The sequence below is a fragment of the Toxotes jaculatrix genome, chromosome 18 (genome assembly GCF_017976425.1).
Source record: "Toxotes jaculatrix isolate fToxJac2 chromosome 18, fToxJac2.pri, whole genome shotgun sequence".
Lineage (NCBI taxonomy): Eukaryota > Metazoa > Chordata > Actinopteri > Toxotidae > Toxotes > Toxotes jaculatrix.
Genome location: NC_054411.1, coordinates 3963410 through 3982656, shown reverse-complemented (window position 1 = coordinate 3982656; position 19247 = coordinate 3963410). Strand labels below are relative to the sequence as shown.

Here is a 19247-nt window from a genome sequence, read left to right as displayed (position 1 = left end):
GGAGTTCAGATAACCAGAAATGAGAACTGAACACCGGGAAACGGGGATTTGTCTGATTGTCTGAATATTTGTGTCGCTTGCAAAAACAGATCTCGTTCTAGCAAAATCGCTGCAGCACCTTACCGAAGGAGAGGATGACCACGGAAACAATGACCAAGAGAATAAGAATAAGAAAACGGCAAAGTATTATCTCTACCTGTGCATAGTCATTTACCAACTGCATCTATAGCTATATCTATATGAATCTATATATTCAAATATATATAAATAGATATAGATATAGATGTATTACTATATATTTTCTAGCAAAGCAGTTTCTCAGTAAACAAGTCTGTATGGCATTTTGGGTAAATCTACTGAATATTTAATCGGCCACCCACTGTAGATGTAAACAATGAAAATTATTCACATTTATATATTTATATATACAACAGCATATGGGTGAGAAGGTAAAGCTGAATTAAAGTGCGCTGTCAAGTAGATAGGATGAATTACCTCGAATTGCTCCTTGTGTTTCCATTATTCATAAAGGTATTCACGTCTGTGGGAAAGGCACAAACAACACAGTCATTCAGTGTGTTAAATTATTGACAGTACCTCAAGATCTCAGAGAGGTTTCTCTCTTTGATATTTTTCGGGTTAAATCTGGCAAGCCACTGTGTTCTCTGCCTCCTGATGCCCACTCCTTTTCCTGGTTGTTTACTTTTTTTTTTTTTTTCCCCCCTTTTGACTCACAAAACCACCTCTACCTTACTCTCAGCCTCCCCAGATAACAAGATGGACTCCTCTCCATCCTGCAGTGAGGGATAAAATATTTAAGGTTCACTGAAATCCCACCATAATAAGGCAGAAAGGTAATCACACTCGGATTCATATAAGTAACTCTAATCTTATGGCGTGTAAAATGAACAAATGCATACTCGTGGCTACGCTCGCCTCACAACACATGCTGTATTATACTTCCATTGCTCAAGCTTCTACAACTGATGGACCTAAAGGGCGGGGGTGAGAATCCAATGCTGAGCTACTGACATGTGGAAAAGCTATAAAATATGGATTAAGCCAGACATCATCCAGTTCAGCACAACCGTCTTACCAACAGGTCAGGAGAGGTCGCAGGGAGTGCAGCACGGGTCTTTGAGTCAGAACAAGAGATGAGGTCTGTGGGAAATGTGCATGTGGGTGTGTATGTACAGTGTGCAGCGTATGAGTATGGTGCTATGTGCTGGCTAAAGCCGTATCAGTAGAACCATCAAAGATGCACAGCTTTAAAACAGACTGTCGGGAGAATATGCTTCTGTTGATGCCTCCTTCAAAGCACTGTCTTGCGAGATTCGAGCGAGAACAAACATCTACATGCCGTTTTAAGTCTGTTTATATTCGCCTCTGCTGTGGTCTTTCGCTCCCAGCCCTGATTTAGACAGGTGTGCTCACAGGCTGGAGGAAGTTGCGCACCTGCTCACGGCCATACACCTGAGAGCCGTCCAGCAGACAGACAGCCCCGTACTGTTCGCCGCTGAGCAACTTGACTGAAGCGGCTGGGGATTAAATGCTTGCTGAAAGGCACAAAGGCAGCCGTAATTGAAAGGGGAGAGTGGGTTATGGCTGCAGTTTTTCTCTCACCTTGAGACTCCCTCCTAATTTGGAGTTGGAAAAGAAAACTAGTGGTGCGTAAAGGAACTGCTATCTGTTTTCGACAGATAGCACAAGAAACCATAAAAATTCTGCCAGCAGGCACATTTCCTGAGTGAAACAGTAGCAGCATCTCATGCAGGAATCTGATAAAAACAAGAAAAATAAGATGAAATGGCTGCTGCGTTTTGCTGCACACAGCTGAGGTGGCTGACACCAACGCCATTAAGTTCTACGAGTCTTTGATCACATCAGATGCTGCTGTAAAGCATGCCGGTAATGCATATTAGAGAGCAAAGTGCGATAAAGAGGATGCACAGCTAGGTGATTCAAACATCATGTGCAATATCCATAACGCGGCTGAATCAGCGTTTTTTTGCCCGGAGCCTGGGAACTTGTGGCTTCTGATGCCGAGCTGCAGTTTGACCTGAACATCCTCAGAGCTCGTCTCGTCCCTGCAGGCTTCAACCTACGCAACGCACCACATAATGCCCGACCCTGAGGAGGAAGCAGCCCTGCAAAGGTCAAAATCACGCAGAGGGAGATGGTCTTATGCCAGCCATATGTGAGCTCTAATAACCGCAGGGGACTGCAATACCCTGACAATCTCATATTCAGAGTGTGAAAACAGAAATCTAGAAAGTGTGTGGGATGTAATGAATTGGAAAGATGTTCTTGGCCTGTTTCCAGTGTGTTAGAAAATGGAATATAACTTTTGCCAATGCCAAATGAATTCCTTTATACGGGCCTCTTAATACTTTTGCAATCAAGCTTGCACACACACTGTTGTTATGGTGCAATGAAGTGAAAAAAGCATGATAAAGCGTCAAGTTAACATCATGTGAGATTATGTGTTGCAGAAGTCATTTTCTTCACACTCTAAAATTGTAATTGTGATGTTTGTGTATGTGTGTGTGTGTTTACGGCCGTGGGCTGAGTGCTGCCCTGTCACATGACAAAGAACACCTATGACGAGAGCCAGACAGAGCCAGGATCACACGCTGGGAAGCCCATCTTTGTGTCAGTGCCGCGCCTGCTGGTGATCGACCCTCCAAACAAGTCATGTCGACACAGGCAGTCCTGTGTTCCCTGTGCTTTCCTTCACGCGTGAACAGGTTGTTTATGTGAAGGTGCTGTGCTTCTCAGGCACACTGTTCAGCCACGATGCCGAAACCTGGTCTTAATGTTGTGGCTGATCGGTGTCTTGTGTTCATTAACATTTATATACTTGCCCCCTTGAATCCTCACAGACAATTTTTTAGGTGGGTGTTTGTTGCCTGGGAGTGAATATAGATTTGAATCGTGGGCGTAGTAATATGCATATATTCAATACAGAACGTGTTTACGTGTGTGTGACGGAGATTAGCTGAAAGTGAAAACATGATAGTGAGACTCGAGGCGAGGTCAAGCGAGCCACATGTGCACGCTTTCCAAATACTGCAGTCACCGCTCCTGTCATCCGTCATCATGTGCGTCTCACATAAAAAAATCGACAACGCGTAAATGTTTTTTATTTACAAAACCGCAAACAATGAGAACAAGTGAAGCTCATCTGCCGTAACTTATGCAAGTCCCTCATAAGGCACAGTGGATACAGCTTCAGCTAATGGTATTCATGGAAGAGAACAGCATCCATTAGCTTTCCATTTCAAACACTAACCTTTTACAAGTCCTGTGGTTTATGCATCGACGTGACCTTATGAATACTAACCACGTATAATCATTTCATCTGCATTCAAGACTTGCGTTACACTGGAAGATTAAGGTGAATGTTGGCTATGGCCCACAGCTTGTTGTCACACAGCTCCTGGATGCTGGCTGCATCCATTGGCTGTGGCACATCAATGACCGGCACCATGGCATTCGCGTTAAGACACAGCAGTGTTATGGTTTTTAATATAAGCTGGAAGTTGGAGCTCATGAAACCACTTGAGCCATTTGTTCTGGAGAGGGAAATTGGATTGGGGATGCAGGGCATGGTAAGCACAGGGCCACCTGGGTTAATGAGGCTGCTGTGGTTGGAGCTGCTAGCTTCCACCTGACTCCCTCTCTTTCTTATTTTGAGTCAGATCAATAGATTATAGTCTTGCTTCACAGAATCCTGCTGAAAAGGTCAAAGACAAATGAGAGCAGAAGAGACCTGCATTATTACCTGGATGTGCTTAAAACTCAATCAGCAGCGCCTCCAGGCTCAGTGGTGATTGACCAGGCTTTGTGGACGGCTTCTGGCCTGCCTCTGAAAATAAGCCTCAGTCAGGCTCCTCGTGGTGTTTAAAGAGTTGATGTGAAAACTAAGATGGAGGGAGTCAACAGGTGGTGCAGAATCTCCAGCTTTCCCAAAGCAATGACAGTAAAACTGCAAGTACTTAAAGCTGCAGGATGAAAATAGAACGTGTGGCTGAAAATAAGTCCATGATAAGTGTATGTCTGCTGACTGAAAAAAAAAAGGGAAAAATATAACGTTCGTGCTCTTTCCTTCTTTAGCCCTGAAACACATAAACACATCCTGTAGCGCAGACAGCAGCATGTTTAATCATTTAACCTTTGCAGAGACAAACTGGAAAGCAACGCTCTCATAAAGCAGGCCTTTACCAATGTTTAGGTAATATGAGATGAAACTGAGTGAAATGTGAGAGAGACAGGAGAGCAGTTAAAGCCAACATCCATGCCCATCTCTTCTCCTGTTAACCCACAGTATAAACTGAAGGCTGTTGTATGTGTGATCTGCAGAGCAGAGCTGAGCAGGGTTTTGCTAAAACGCAAAATGCTGTGTAACTGAGAGAGATGGAGCTGAACTGAAACATTTGCATAAATGATTACAGGTAATCACGGGAGATTTTTGGTTGTAAATTCAACAGTAGAGAAAAGGATTTCTTTCTTATCCTGCACCCTACCCTTTGAGCAACCTGAGTTTACTTTGCATTTAATAAACTTTTCAGTTAAATGTCACTATATTAATGTATTCCTCGCCTTTTGGGTTAACGGTGAACTTGTTAGCCATATCATTTTGCATATTTTACACATTCAGCAGACACGGCAACATTAGCATTCATCTGGAGTCATGTTTCTGGCCATTTGATCAATTTAAGTCCAATATTCAATATCCTTTTCATTCCTGGGGGAACTTTTAATCTGTTTTGTTACGAAATGCACCACAACAGTGGGATTTTAGAGCTTTGAGGTTGGCGAGAGTGAAGGTAAAACAAAACAATTAGCCAAAAGACACAAAAATGCTTTGTAGAGCTGAGGGAAAGGGCAGAACCCAGTGATAATTCTCTGTGGATTCATTGCCACGAGCGATTCCTTTCACACACGAGTATTCATATGATCCATTGTTCAAAAAACGATTACAGCAGCTTTAATAAAAAGTCCAAACATCAATAACACTAAATCTGACACACAGATGTGTCCCCACATAATTCACAATTTGAAAAACACAACCGAATAAACCTGTTCAAGCCGAGCACTTGAGTGTGGTGCAGCATTACAGTGGCTCTGCAGTTATGAGATTTCTCTGGAGATAGGGTTGATACATTACGGTGGCCAGGCAAAGAGGTTCACCTTGTTTTTCATCCCCTGCCTGGAGCGTGATTAGGTGCTACTCTCCAACTCTGAGCATTGTTTAATTTGTCATCGCAGGCGCAGTTATCTAGTCCTCGATGGAGCTCGGAAAAGATAGGTGGCGATGTGTATCTGTTCCAAAGAGGCTGTGCTAGCTGTGGTCTGATAAGGTATCACTTACATTTTATTGTGGATGGTTGGAACAGTTTGCCTGGCCTTTGGTGCGTCCCTCCAGCTCTGTCATCCCCCACTGTTAAGCTGGGACTAGCTGCGGGGTGGCTGAGAGTATATCAGCACTGGAGATGTGGGAGCAAAATAGACCACCATAAACTACAGCACGAAGCTAATAGATTTATTGATTAGCCAGCCTTCGCCTAGTTCCCGTTCACTGTAATGCAGTAGATTCTGCACATGAAATCCTGCTGCTGCTGCAGGGGGCTGGGCAGAATTATGGGACCCATTTGTATTCCCAACCAGACCAACCAGATGCCTTTTCTCTAGAACATCTCTCACCCCCAAACTCTTCTGGCCTCAAACCACCCGGTGCTCGGGAGTTCAGGCCATCCTCTCTACTCCCAAGCCTGTAATAACCAGCCTCTATTAAAACTGGATTTCTCACTTTTTCTCCGAGACGATCACGCATGCAGGCACACAAGTTCCCGTGACTGCAAGTGTTTATTTACTCACAAGTCTATGTGCATGTGTTCCCCATTCACCCGTTTAATCTGGTTGTTGCATCCTTTTTGGTCTTGGAGTGACAGTGCTCTAAATGCAGTGATAATGAATAGGCCTCGGGGAGTCTTTGCTGACTTGCAGCAGCAGGCTAATGAGATTAGCAAAACCACTGAGGGCCCGTTAACGGCATGAGGCCCCCCCTATGAGGTAGAACAAGATGAGAAAGAAGGCAGGACTGGGGCATCAATGTGGCTCTGATCTGCAGAGTAAAGCTGACAGCATCCAACGCACTGTCCATGCAAAAAAAACCGCACAATCTCCATAGTTCGATACTGTAGAAGCACATTTTAGGACCGCACATTCTAATACATAAAAAGTGCTGGTCTCAGAGGGGTTGAGATCTACCTTAGAGAAACTGTGTATGTTATTGTATTTGCAGGAGGGCTGCTGCAGCAACACTGTCCTTCACCCCCTTTCGCTTTGCTGATATTTCAGAGTGATTGTAAAGACTGCTTGTTTAAAGTTTGCACAGTAGTCGTTCTCAGAGGACAATTTTCCCTCCATCAGCAGCAGCTTGATCCACGCTTATACAATGTTCAGACATATAAATGCCAGAAAATCATTCAGCGTGGGAAAACTGCTGCTGCACACAAATCTACACAAACAGCTCACACGCTCAACTCGTTTCACAACAAAATCTTCGCATTGGTACAGTGGTACTCATTATGATAGTGAATCAGCCCCCTTGAATGCAATACCTTGACATAAAATCTGACCTGAAAATAACGAGGTAACAAAGCATCGACATCAACAAACCTTTCAAAGTTCCCTTCATTTGCATGGCAGTGGGCCGACGAACCACGTCCTGTTTCGGAAAAAGAGAGGGCAAAGAGACAAAACAAAGCGGACAAAAAAGAGCAGCACCACCCACTGAAGCTGGAGAAACTCATGAAAATCACTCAGCCTGATCAAACGATGGACGCATCAACAACTGCTGACCATGAGCTTGTAAGACCAGTTAAAAAAAACAAAAAAAAAACACCAGTATGTGATTTCATGTAGTGCATTTTAGAAGGGGAGAGTTTTCATGCCTGGTCGAGTGCTGCATTGTGAAGCATTGTAATCCTGCTGCCTTCAAATGGCAAACACGAGGTTGTGTTTTCACCAGGTTAAACTCGTTGGAAAACCTTGTTATGACAAAAGACGATGAATGAATGATCTTCTCTTCATGTAATTCATGTCCATGTAAGAGATGAAAAAAAAAAGATGACAAAGGAAAAAGCAGCTGCTGTTTTCAGTGCCACAATCTTTGAACTTGTAGCTATGACTTCCCCTCATGAAACTGTGAGCACAAGAACTGTGGGTCATTAGAATGGACTTCTGGACAAAGGCGAGCACAGAAGACAGTCAGTGATGCTGTCTGACAAACTAATGCTCAAATGTATCCTGCGTTAAAAGAGAACTCTGCCAACGTTGTCGGTCTCACAGTGGACAGTTTTAACAGACATCTTTTTTTTATCCCATGAATTCTTATGAGGAGTGGGTTAGAGGTCTGGTGAGGTCACTTCTTTCTAACTCCACACCTCCAGATTTTTACTGCGGGGAAGCTGACCATGAAGGTAACAACTAACGATACAAATAAAATGAATGGCTATAACATTTTATGAAATGTAACTTGAAAGTGTGAAAAAGGAGGACAACAAACTCCACAGCATCAACACACACGGAACGAACAAGTGGTGCACCATCCACCACGCACAACCTATGCACACATTACCGCATCTGCCCTTTCTCATTTCCCCCTTCAGCCAGCCTCCGACTCTGACTCCACACAGGAAAGAACAAAGAGAACACAAGTGAAATGACAGAAAGGAAAAGTTTAAGAGGCAGTTTGAGCTTCTGCGTTACCGCAGAGGAAACATCTGCCATGGTTCAGGTGTGCCAAGGGAGTGCACAAGGAAGAGTGGGCACAAAAAATCCTGAATCCCACAACCACCCACACAGAAAAGAAGACAGATATGAGAGCAGTCAGACAGAGAGGCAGTGTACTCCTCTGGGGGGCTGCACAGTACAGTGAAAGAAACTTTTTGATATGGAGGGTTTGTTGTTATGCCTAGCCACAAGCTCATATGAAGCCTATTTCATCCATGTTGTTATGTGACCACGATTTTACTAAGCAAAAGCTTCATGCCGGAGTTTCTCTCCTTTATTACACAAGCATTAATTTAATAAGATAATCACCACCAGAGCTGTGCAGTAACAGTTTTGTTAATCTTTTTGTGTGGTGACCAAAAAGCTTAACAGTGAGGAAGTTACGACAGCCTGTGTACCATGTTTTTTTTTACAACTTGTTTTACAGCCTTATAACTGGGCCGTTAAAGCTGGTACAGCAGGAGAATATCCACCTAAAAGATAATGAAATGAAGCAATATGTTGTTTCAGTATTATGCAATATATTTGCAACTTTTACTCAGCAGCTGATGGTTGAACTGGGATAACTGACAGCAAAAACAACATGTAAAGAGATGAAAGTACAAGAGCGGATACTGGAGTGTTTTTATGCCGACATAAAGCCTCTAGAAAACACAGCTAAAGAAGCTGGACTTACAGAAGAGAAGTTGTGAGCTCCGCAGGGCTCTCCTCTGTATTTGCATGAGAGAAGCATATCGTCCAGTTGGTGGCTCAGTCTGTCCATAAACTCCAGGTTGGTTCCCTCAAAGTTTCTCGGGGGCAGAAAGAGCCTGAAGTCCGACAGCTTCCTGAACCAGGCCCGACGGTCTTCCTGAAGCAAGTCCAGGACCATGGGCCTCACTGTCCGGTTAGCCAGCAGCAGGCCCAACCAGTGGCCGGCGAAATACAAGTCGCTCTTGGTGAGCTTGTAGAGGCGGATCGGGTTGTTGTTACAGATAGTGACTGTGGGGAAGGCCAGTTCTTTGGCCCACTCGGTGTGGACCCGTGTGTATGTGGGGAAGGAAAGCCAGTGGAGTAGGCGGTTGGAAGACCAGGATAAAAGCAGCCCCAGGGAGGTGCAGAGGGCCAACAGCCAGAAGGCCCTGCGGCCCACTGAACCACCAGGGACGCAAACATGCCTCAGGCCGTGCAGGCGTGTCCTTGACAGCAGAGTAGAAGTGACCCGAGCCAGCGCTGGCTTTGTAGGACGCCGCTGACAGCCCTTTCTGATCATGGCTGGGGATCCCCGCCGGAGACAGCGCCCCTCCAGGGCCATAGCTGCCCACAGCGCTCCTATAGCCACGGGAAAGGCTTCATTTCCCAGCCAGGCCTCAGGGGCTGGGGCCCACATGTAGCTCCAGGATAAATCCACTACTGTAATCCACACCTGGATACGTGTTTGGCCTTACGAAAACTAATGACCCATGCAGTCTTAACTGTAAATATACTGTACTGTACGCACACAAAGAAGTACCCTTGCGGAAAAATGTGTGAAGTCGTCCTCTCCTGGTGGTGCAGGAGCTTTGGTGCACGGCTACTTGTTGGTCATCTCTCCTGGTCTCTTGATCTGAGAGTGCTCGAATCATCCAACTCAGCCGGGGAGGAAAGGAAAAAATCAGCTAGGCAAATGTGCTCCAAGCAAGGTGGCTTCTACATGAGTGACTCCAGCATCCACCGCAGTTAGTGTGACAGTGAACAAGAGAGGATGAGACAGAGAGAGCGAAGGCAGGAGGAGGGAGGGAGGGAGGGGAAGAGAGAGGGAGAGAGGAGGATAGAATACAAAATACCAAGGGCTAAGCAGAGAGGACGAAAAAACAAATGAAGGAAAGGAAGGTAATTAAAATAATGAGACGACACTGAGGGAACTGGTTGGTGTGGTGCAGTCTGTCAGCAGAGAGCTCGCCTTGTTCCAGCGCCGTGGTGTTTCTTCTTCTGAGTTACATGTGTGTTTTGTGGCTCCGCTGGCTTGCTTAGGTGCTCGGCAGCCAGAAGCGGCAATCAGTTCCTTGTCACTATTACGTACGAGCTTTAATTGAATTAAAAAAAAAAAAAGTCGCCCATACTCATTTGTTTTCTGTCCCACTTTGCGGTCTCACTTTTGATGCCTCGACTTCCTCGTGATGTCACTGGTCCGCTCCTTGTCTCTCCCCCCACTTGGCTTGAACCAGTGTTATTAAGTCCTGCGGGTAACCACGGGGTGGCTTCATCTTGTAGCGGACCTGCTTCTCAGCGCCACAGTGAGAAACATGCTAGAATACACTTTCACATGGAGGAGGAGGCGCTGGCACGCATACATGGACATACACTCACAGCGGTTTCCTGCGGGAAACCAGACCAGAGATAATCTGTTCTGTCACACTCTGATCTCAACATCTCTCCCCCCCGCCACCCACCCCCGTCTCCTGTTATTCTCTTCTTCTTCCTCCCTAGTTTTTTTCACCTCCACTCAAAGCCATCATCTTTAATTTCAGTATTTCTCTCATGTCTCTACTCCTCCTTCTAAAAATACTCTCTCCAAATCAAATCCATCAACTTGCCCTCACGCTCCTCCTCCTCCTCCTCTTCGCTTTTGTGTCAGTCAAGCTTCGTAAGCTCGACCTCCTGTCGGGCTCCCTCTCCTCTTCCTTCTCCTCCTCCTCTTCTTCTTTTCCACTTTGTGCAAGCACTCCCTCGCTTCTCTCCCCCGTCAGGGTAGGCTCCTCTGAGCGCTCTCCTCCCTCCGTGTCCTTGTCAGTTTCATCCAGCTTTCTCCCTCTCCCTGCTCCGAATGACTTCTCTCCCCTCAGTGATCTCTCTCCGCTTTCCTCCCCCCCCCTCCCTCTCTCGTGGTCTCTCGCGTTTTGCCCTGGTTTTTCAGGCAGCTTGTCCTCCCGCTGCACCTCTTCTCCTCCTCCTGCACCACAGCTCTGTCCACGCAGCCGGTGAGCCCGTCACTGATGAGAGCGCCTGTCTCTCTCTGTGCTAACTCGCGCCGTCCTTTGCCCCCCCTCCTCTGTTTGTCTGCCGCTGCTGCCGAGTCGCACAGCAGCGACGGTGCAATGAGAAACTGCTGGGTGCATGTATGAGAAGGTTTGTGTGCAGCAGTGAAGAACAGCTCAGCGTAGGCTCTCCACTGTACTTTCAGCCAGAGTCCAATTTTTTTTATCACCATAATGAAGATGTGAAATTTCTTTGGGATTTACTGTATGTGAATAAAAGAGGGTTGGGGGTATTATTCAAAATTAAGGGCAATAGTCAGATGTATGGTAATTTATCACTAACATTTTCATCCTCCTTTTTGTTTTTGAATATTTAGATTCTATAAGCAAGAATACAGCGTTCAGCTTGGCTCTTTGTTTTGATATAAATTTTTGTCTGTTCTTTGACATTACCAAAGTTTTCATCAAAATTTTAGCACCATTTTTGTGATGCACTTTTAATTTTCTTCTGAAGCTTGTTATCATCTTTGACATGTACAGTTACCATGTTTACGGGTTTTGCTCTTGTCTCATGAAATTAGGTTTTACTTGTTGGTGTTTTTGTTTGACCAGAGCCCGGCCGAGAAGCAGATTATGACTTAAACTGTGTTGCCATTGCACAGTTTGCCCAACAGGGAGCAGTGACAAGTTGATTTCTCAATTTTAAAATGTCCTACTTACTTACATATTGTTGGTCACAATTATTTAGTAACATTCATTTAAGGGATCCATATCTATTTTGAGGAAGAAAGAAAATCTCTCATATCAATATCGCTGTTCTCTGAAAAAATCAAGTGTTGGTTTGGCTCTATTCAGTTTAAAGATGTCTCAGTTTTTAAAAATGCTGTTGAGTGTTTGGTTTTCTTAAATTGGTGACAAATTTGAGAATGAGTCACCTCAAAACATCCTTACAGTGGATCATTTTTTCTTCAGAACAGAAAGACTCTTACTAAACACTGATATATGCTGCTGCAACTGTGGGATGGAAGGAAGGAAAGCAGGCAAAGAAAATTACTGTTAGCAAATACAATTGCTCATATTTTATCTTCCATAAAATTTGGATTAGAACGGTATTTCAATCCTGCAGAGTGTTGTTAGTGATTCTGTGTATACTCATTAAACACCCACACAACAGCAGCTCTTAAGCAATCTGTGCAAGGACAATATCCTTTTACCTGATTTCTCATTTAAACTTGTTTTTTTTTTGCTGCTTTAATGGTGAAAGATTAGTTCATACATGGTCTGCTAACATCACATCAGCCATCACAACACAAGGCTGCACTGTCACAGACAGTCGAGTTAAATAGGCTTCATCAATACAAGTAAACAGAATGAGTCTGAGCCAACTGGGCATAAGTGCTCTTGTCCACTCAATGCTATGATGCATGGCTTTATAAAAATTCAAAGTTTGACTCATTAGCATTCATCAGCGTTCTTCTGCCAGTTACAGAGGAGGCCATTTTCTCCCAGTGTGGTGAAGAAGGGTAATTTTTATTTCATTTTCATTTTTTAAAATTTCTTAATTGAACCCCACTGAGCTGCTCCGGGTCTCTGTAGAAAACCCAGAATAACGCTCGCTCTTCATACTCTGTCACAGCCTGCAGTGTGGCAGGTCTGAATCATTCTCACAACATCGGATCATTTTTGCAGTTGTGTATTTCGTGAGCCACAGAGGATAACCTAATTATTATAGAGTTTTGTAGCAATACGGGATGAGACAAATATCTAATTTGCTGCGAGATTAACTCAGAGCGCAGACTTGACATTATTCTAACTCGAACACACGTTGCTTTTCATTGTTTGGCTGGATGTTTGGTAACCCTGCTTCACAACTCCCTGTGATCCCATCTTTGAATATGTGATGAAAAGACATTTTTAACTTGGGAGCTATGAAGCCCTCACATGAGCCTCAAGAAACCTTTCACACTGTCAAAAGAAATTAACGTAGGCACCCAGAATGGCATGTGCACACACGTGTGCGCGCTACACGCACACACACACACACACACACACACACACACACACACACACAACGCATCGCATCTTTCACAAACAGCCAAACCAGGACTGTGAAAACGCTGAAAGAGTAAAACACATGCATGTGTACTGCCCAACTGGCCAAAATATAAAAGAACAGGAACGTGGTATTGAAATGTCAAATGCATGCATGAGCACTTACTTCCTCTAACACATACTGTATGCTACAGCGACACACACATGCACACACACACACACACAGTCTACAGCTCAAGTCAGAGGCAGCCTTCCAGAGCCTGGATCCACAGGCTGAATAATTAGCTCGGAGCCATAAAGAGGGTTTCTCAGTCCAGCTATGCAGTCAGTTTAAAGAACAGCTCAAAGGCTCAACATATCCAATTTGCAATTCTAAAACAAAAGGGAAATCACTCATTAATTAAGGATATAGCCAAACCAAAAACCAGATACAATTGCACTGCATCCTATAGCTGCAAGGACACGGCATGTGTTTCCTATGAAATATTCCTGTATGCTTTCATCAACAGAATTGTCTGAGATCAAAGGACACGTAGTGGTAAACTGGTGGTGAGAGCTCAGCCGGTAAATATAAACTGAAATTAAACATTCATGGATTCATGTTAATGAGGCCCAGAATGTTTCGGAGAATGTCGGATTAAAGGCGCTTAATAGCACAACAGCGGCTCTGCAAAAAACCGGAGTCCGGCACGAGCAGGGCGACGGTCATACATGATTCATAAGGACGCAAGTGTCACACTGGCCTTGTCCGTGAAAGCACAGGTGAGGCCGTGACACTGGCAAGTAGATGAAAGATGAGGGAGGTGAATAAAGACAGTGTGTCACGTGGCGGGCTGCCGTTCATCAAACCCCCAGCTTGATTTAAATGACAGTGATGGCAGGCAAAGCAATCAATGGCTTTTCTCTGCTTTATGAGTTTTTTTTAATATGGCTGCACTTGTCAACTGGGGGGAAAAAGGGGGGGGGCAGCTTCACCTTTCGTCCTATCCTTGAAATCATTGGTTTTTAAATGAATAGAAAGGATAAATCCCTAGGTAGCCACTGATTAAGTCAAAAGATTGATGGTCTCGTTGTGGCCGCTCGTTTAATCCCCATTATATCTAATAGTTGTTGTCAGAGTTCAGAGAATAATCTGGAGAGGGTTTCCTTTGTGATGAGGCGGCGGAGGATTGCCGGGGCCTGTCTATCATCGTTTGAGCCGCCGCCACTGATGAGAGCATGTTGTGCTGCGGTGCTCGTTTGTGACCAGAACACCGGCTCCGCTGGAATCATTAACGCCTTACCTGCGAGTGGGTTTGTCAAAGCGTGCACATGCTCAGGTACAGACGCTGAACACCACACTGTCCATCAGCGCTGTTTCAGTCTCTGCTCGGGACTGAACCTTGTACCAACCGGTGGCTTTGCATGAACATGAAAAATCCCTTTGATGTAGCTGATGCAGGCAGAACTGTCCTGCTACATTTTTCCCCCCGTAAAGAAAAATTGTTGAGCTTGGAGGCTGTTTATGGTTAAAGCTGATCCAGACAGTCATAAGTTTTGAGAAAAAAAATACTCTATATCCCGTACAGTCCCTCCCTCCACTCTCCGTAGAGCTTTCTTGTAAACAAACAGTTCTGTTTACACTCTGTTGTTTCCCACCAGAACAGCGTGTCCTTGAGATTGACACACCTGTTGAACGCACTTCCTCCATCATAAAACATTTAGCCAAGTTTTATGTATGTTATAAAACCTGCATTGTTTACGTCCACGTTTGCTGGCTAGCAGTCCTCCTCCTCCTTGCTGTGGGTGGTGCGTTGCTACGCATTAATGCCACCAGTTTTCGATTGGTGGAAAATCAAGGCCACTTTCATAAAAAAAAAACAAAAAAAAAAAAACACTGCTTCAGAGCACAATTACTGTTCAAAAACACCAGATGGCACCTTTAAAGCAGCGCTGGGTGCTGGGTGCAGCACTGCTGGGTGCAGCATTGGCATTTTATAACCTTATAAAGTTGTCAAGATTAATGTGTTAGCGAACTACTGATTTGTCCAATATTTACTTTCTGTCTAATTTTCACTTTCCTTTTGCTCAAGCTATTTTGGAATCCACCAACTGCTGAGTCAAACACACGGTGCCTCGGTTTGCAAAGCTAGTCATTAACTTTGCCTACCTGCTGTTTGGTGCTGGGCAGGCAGCGTGAAGTGGGTTTTTAGCATTTTCACTGAAAACTGCTGCCGTTTGGAGCTAAAAATCAACTTTAGGACTGAAACAAACGGTACATTTGCAGACCAGAGGGAGAAAAAAAAAAAAAAAAAAACGCTAAACTGCTCCATGGAGGTGAGAGTAACTTCAGACTTCAGGTGATAATTCTCTGTGGGTTTGTCACTGCAGGTCCTTTGATCTAAATCAATACAAGACAAGTTATTTTCATGAAAATAAGATGTTAGTGTGCAGTTTATTAACTGTCAGGGGTTTCACCTGTCTCACTGTTTGGAGCCACCAATGCGTGAAGTTTATCACCGCGGCTTGAAAAGGGAGAAAACATGACAAACTCACAGAAACGAAGCTCTGTCGCAGATCAGACGTTACAGAAGCTGCCTTTTGTACTCGCCTGCGTACTCGCTTTGACTGTAAAGTTTTCAATGCTCTGACTCACACACAGAACGAGATGAAACACAGCGGAGTTCATTCTACCTGTAGACGGCAGCGATGTCGCTTCTGTCGGGGCGGAAGGTGGCATGGCTCAAAGGAAATTACAAAAAAAAAAAAAAGCCTCTGCAGGTAGAACCGAACATTTAACTGTGCTCAGCTGAGCTGTAATTTAGCCTCCGGCAGAAACCCTCGCTAAGGTACGAAGAAACCACAAGGGGGCTGGTGTATATAGTTCAAAAGAGCACTTTTATTTCATGCCTTATTTTAATGGCAGCGGGTGAGTGGTGATTTCCTCAGTCTGTCCTGTGGCTGACCTCAGCAGCTCCCTAAACACAGCTCAACTTGCAGGGCAGGGGTCAAGTTTAGATTAAATTATATCAAATTAAACGAATCTTTAATTATCTCTTTGGGGATTTGGGGTCAAGAGAAGGATATAACTAAGAACACGAACGCGTGCACAGTGTTGAGGGTAATCAGAAAAGCATAATTTTAAAAAAACGCCTTGAGAATACTAATGAAGACGACTGAAATCATTGTCTTGTTCCTCAACAATCAGAGTGAAATGACTGAGGATTAGCAGCTCGTCACACAGTAATGAAAAGCAGATTCGCTTCAATTTCAGCCAAATCAATAGGGGTGAAAGTGAATTGACTCTCGCCTTGCTCGCTTGACGATGCCTGTAGGCCACACAGAGCTGCAGCTGCTGAGCCCGAAATACCACCACAACAAACTGTGTTAAATGTGAGACTGACATGTTTTTAATTAATATGTGATTAACATCCATCTCTATGGTCAGGGGAAAAAAAAAAAAAATTGGCACAGCTCCATAACAAATGGTTCAGTGATGATGTGAAATGTTCACTACGGTAACGGTTATATCACACTTCAGCTGCTGCACCGTCGTCTCTGTTCGTTTCAGGTACCTCTCGCCGTCACACTGTGCAGAAGGTTCTGGTCTTTAACACGTGCCCTTTATTGTTTTACCTGAGTATGGAAACATCTGGCTTTTCCCAAATTAAGTTTAAAAAAAAAAAAACAGCATAATGAATAAAAAAAGTCTTAAGCGTGGTTAAAAGAGTTCTCCACTCCTGCTTTTATTAAAAATGACCAAATCTGGCACAGCAGATTCCTGCACTCTTACCCACAATGCAACTCGACAGCTGACAGTGTGGTCATTCATACAGGTGTGTTATGCCGGTACGGGCTGAAGTAGCCCCGCCAGCCTTAAGCAGAGACGAGGGCTGGACTACAGAAGTCTGGTTAAGCTCACTTGTGTCTGACTCCACAGTCGTTTTCAGACCCGAGGTCCTCAGACCCGACTGGCACCGACTCAAGTCTGAGCAGGACTGAGCAGAAAAGGGAGAACTATGTCAAACTGTGTTCTTATAGTTTTTCATCTCTGGCTTCGATGCTCCTATTTTAGTCAGCTAAGCACACTTTTATCAACCTGCCACCACCTTTTTGATTTAAAGACAGCGGAGAGCAGCTGCTTTGGATGTGGCGCCGCACCTGGCTCGCTTTTACACAGACTGATAAGATTTTTAAAGAAAGTAATCACAGCAAAAAGGTAGAAGCGCTTAAAAAGTATGCGAACGTGCTGTGCCAATGAAGGCCTGGTGGCTGGGCTTAACAAATCTCTCACTTAAAATGTGTGCTTAAGTGAGTGTGTCTTTGTTATGATAACCCAAAAATTAGTGTGTTGTTTATCCAGCTGGACTCCCGTCCCTGTGATTAGAACATCAGCTCTGGTTAAACTAATAATCTTCCCCAGCTGACACTACCTAAACACTCTCTGACAGTTTGGCTGCGTCCCAGCCGCACTCTGCACACACACACTCCTGCCCTTTACAGCTCCCCTCGGCCATCCGCTCGCTCTGCAAACCCTGGTCACGATTCAGACGGCAGACCGACCTTTGAAGACCAGCGCCACACAATCTACGTTTAACACAAGAAACAAAGACGCTTCAGATCAACACCTCAGCATCTATATCACTAAATGCTGGGTAACCATCTTTTAATATGTTGGCTTTAGGTCAGTGCATAAGCGGTAAGATGGCAGCATTAAATTAAACTGGTGTAGCTGCTACATTTGTGTAAAATCAACATGCTTTCGTTTTTTTCTTTTCTTCAAAAGCTGAATAAATGTTGTTTTTGGATGTTTAAATTATTCACCAAAAAACAGTGCCACTGTACTGTCTATTCATTTAAGAGACAAGTGTCATTTTTCTTTCTCTTATGTGTAAGTAAACTGAATATAATTTGGGCTTCTGCTCAGATAAAAGCCATTTTAAGATGCCGCTGAAGGATTTAGGAACATGTGACAGACATTTTTCACCATCACCAAACAACTGAATGATTAATCATGAAAATAACTGGCAGGTTTATCACTAATGAAAATAATCACCAGCTGCAGCTCGAATTTATTTCAATAATCATCTGCCCTAATGCTGTGTTCATTATTATGTTTAAGCAAGCCGTGACAATAACTCAGAGCAGGTTCAAGTGTAGTAAAGAAGCTGGTAGAGCTTCTCTTCTCTTTGTAAAGTATTAAGGTCTCAGAGTTGACATGAAAATGATTGGTGATGAACAGTAAACGGATAAAAAGGTGAAAGCAAAGAAAATGTGAGTCACATCTTTTTACCAACTCTATATTTTCACACCTCTGAGTTTATTAAAAAAACAAAAAACTATCAAAAACCAAATCCATTATCACAAAATGGAAAGCAGATCCTTCCTACTGTCAAAAAATAATTTCCATTAATTAAATTCCAATTAATACCCAATGAATTAATACCATTTAACATGATTGTGGACTGGGTGTGTAAAGGCAGTCACAACTATCTGAAAAAAATTAAAGTTTAAACTTTTCATCGCTTGTTTCTCGTTTGGTCAACGAACAGGAATCATGAACTCACAGCTGCAGCATGTCAGCTTTACCAAGCATGAAAACTCCCACTACGTTCAAAGCTTCTTACGTGTGTTAGACTGTGACTCAGTACTTATCAGCTAAATTCTTGTTGTACGAGTTTAACACTTGGTGAGGGGCAGCGTGTCGATCCCCGTGGCTCAGACGGCTGACTGCTCATGTGAGACATCACTTTGCTGTCGACTACACCCGGAATATTCAGCTCCCGCCGCATCTGGGCAGGACATTTTGTGCCACTTACAGGAAGACAGGTGCAGAGGATTTGGCAAATTTGGAGCTTAATTCATTTTTGACTGGCATAAATTAATGACCTACATCACAACTAACTGCTGTCACGCTGATGTGCATCTAATGCGGAATATTTTATTTTGTTTCCTGGAAATATGTCTCGTTTGTGGTTAAATACAATCAGCATCCAGGTGATGATGTGTCGCCACCTCTCTAATGATACATACAGGTATTCCTGTTGGGATGTTTAGCATCTTTCCATTATCATTCCTCTTATTAATGTGCTTTGTCCCAAGGTTTCCAAGGTAACAGCAGCTCCAGTTGGACCAACATCTATGGGAGTGGCAACAGTGGGGATAACGAGGAACCGTCACTGCTCCATGATTTACCTGTTACTTTGTCTTTACAGGGAATCAAAGCCAATTAGAATTAAAATGAACCTGTCCTGATCTACTTTCTAAATAATAAAAGAAAAGATAAAGAAAATCTCGACAAGGGAATAGAAAGCTCGGAGCCGAGACTGCCACAACAGTTCCAGCTAATGATGCTATTAGTGCTTCGGAGCAGCACAATCAATCAGAGAAGTGATTAGCTTGAGCATGTACAGAGAGCCGGGCCATTAGTCAGATGTGCTGTGTGTAACCTTCAAGACTCTACCCAACCACCGGGCTCAT

The 19247-nt window shown here is 44.0% G+C and overlaps 1 protein-coding gene across 2 annotated transcripts in view; it reads right to left on the bottom strand.

Annotated features, from left to right (window-relative positions):
• The window catches only part of asic2 (acid-sensing (proton-gated) ion channel 2), a 265815-nt gene that overhangs the window by 74425 nt on the left and 172143 nt on the right, over positions 1 to 19247 (bottom strand). Inside the window, exon 1 of one of the 2 annotated variants that reach the window (XM_041062779.1) lies at positions 8477 to 9185. The exons of the other annotated variant lie outside the window; for it this stretch is intronic. Coding sequence (XP_040918713.1) covers positions 8477 to 9169 — 693 coding nt within the window. The 5' untranslated portion in view covers positions 9170 to 9185. Of the gene's footprint in view, positions 1 to 8476; positions 9186 to 19247 lie in introns of those variants that run through there. 2 annotated transcript variants of the gene reach the window in all.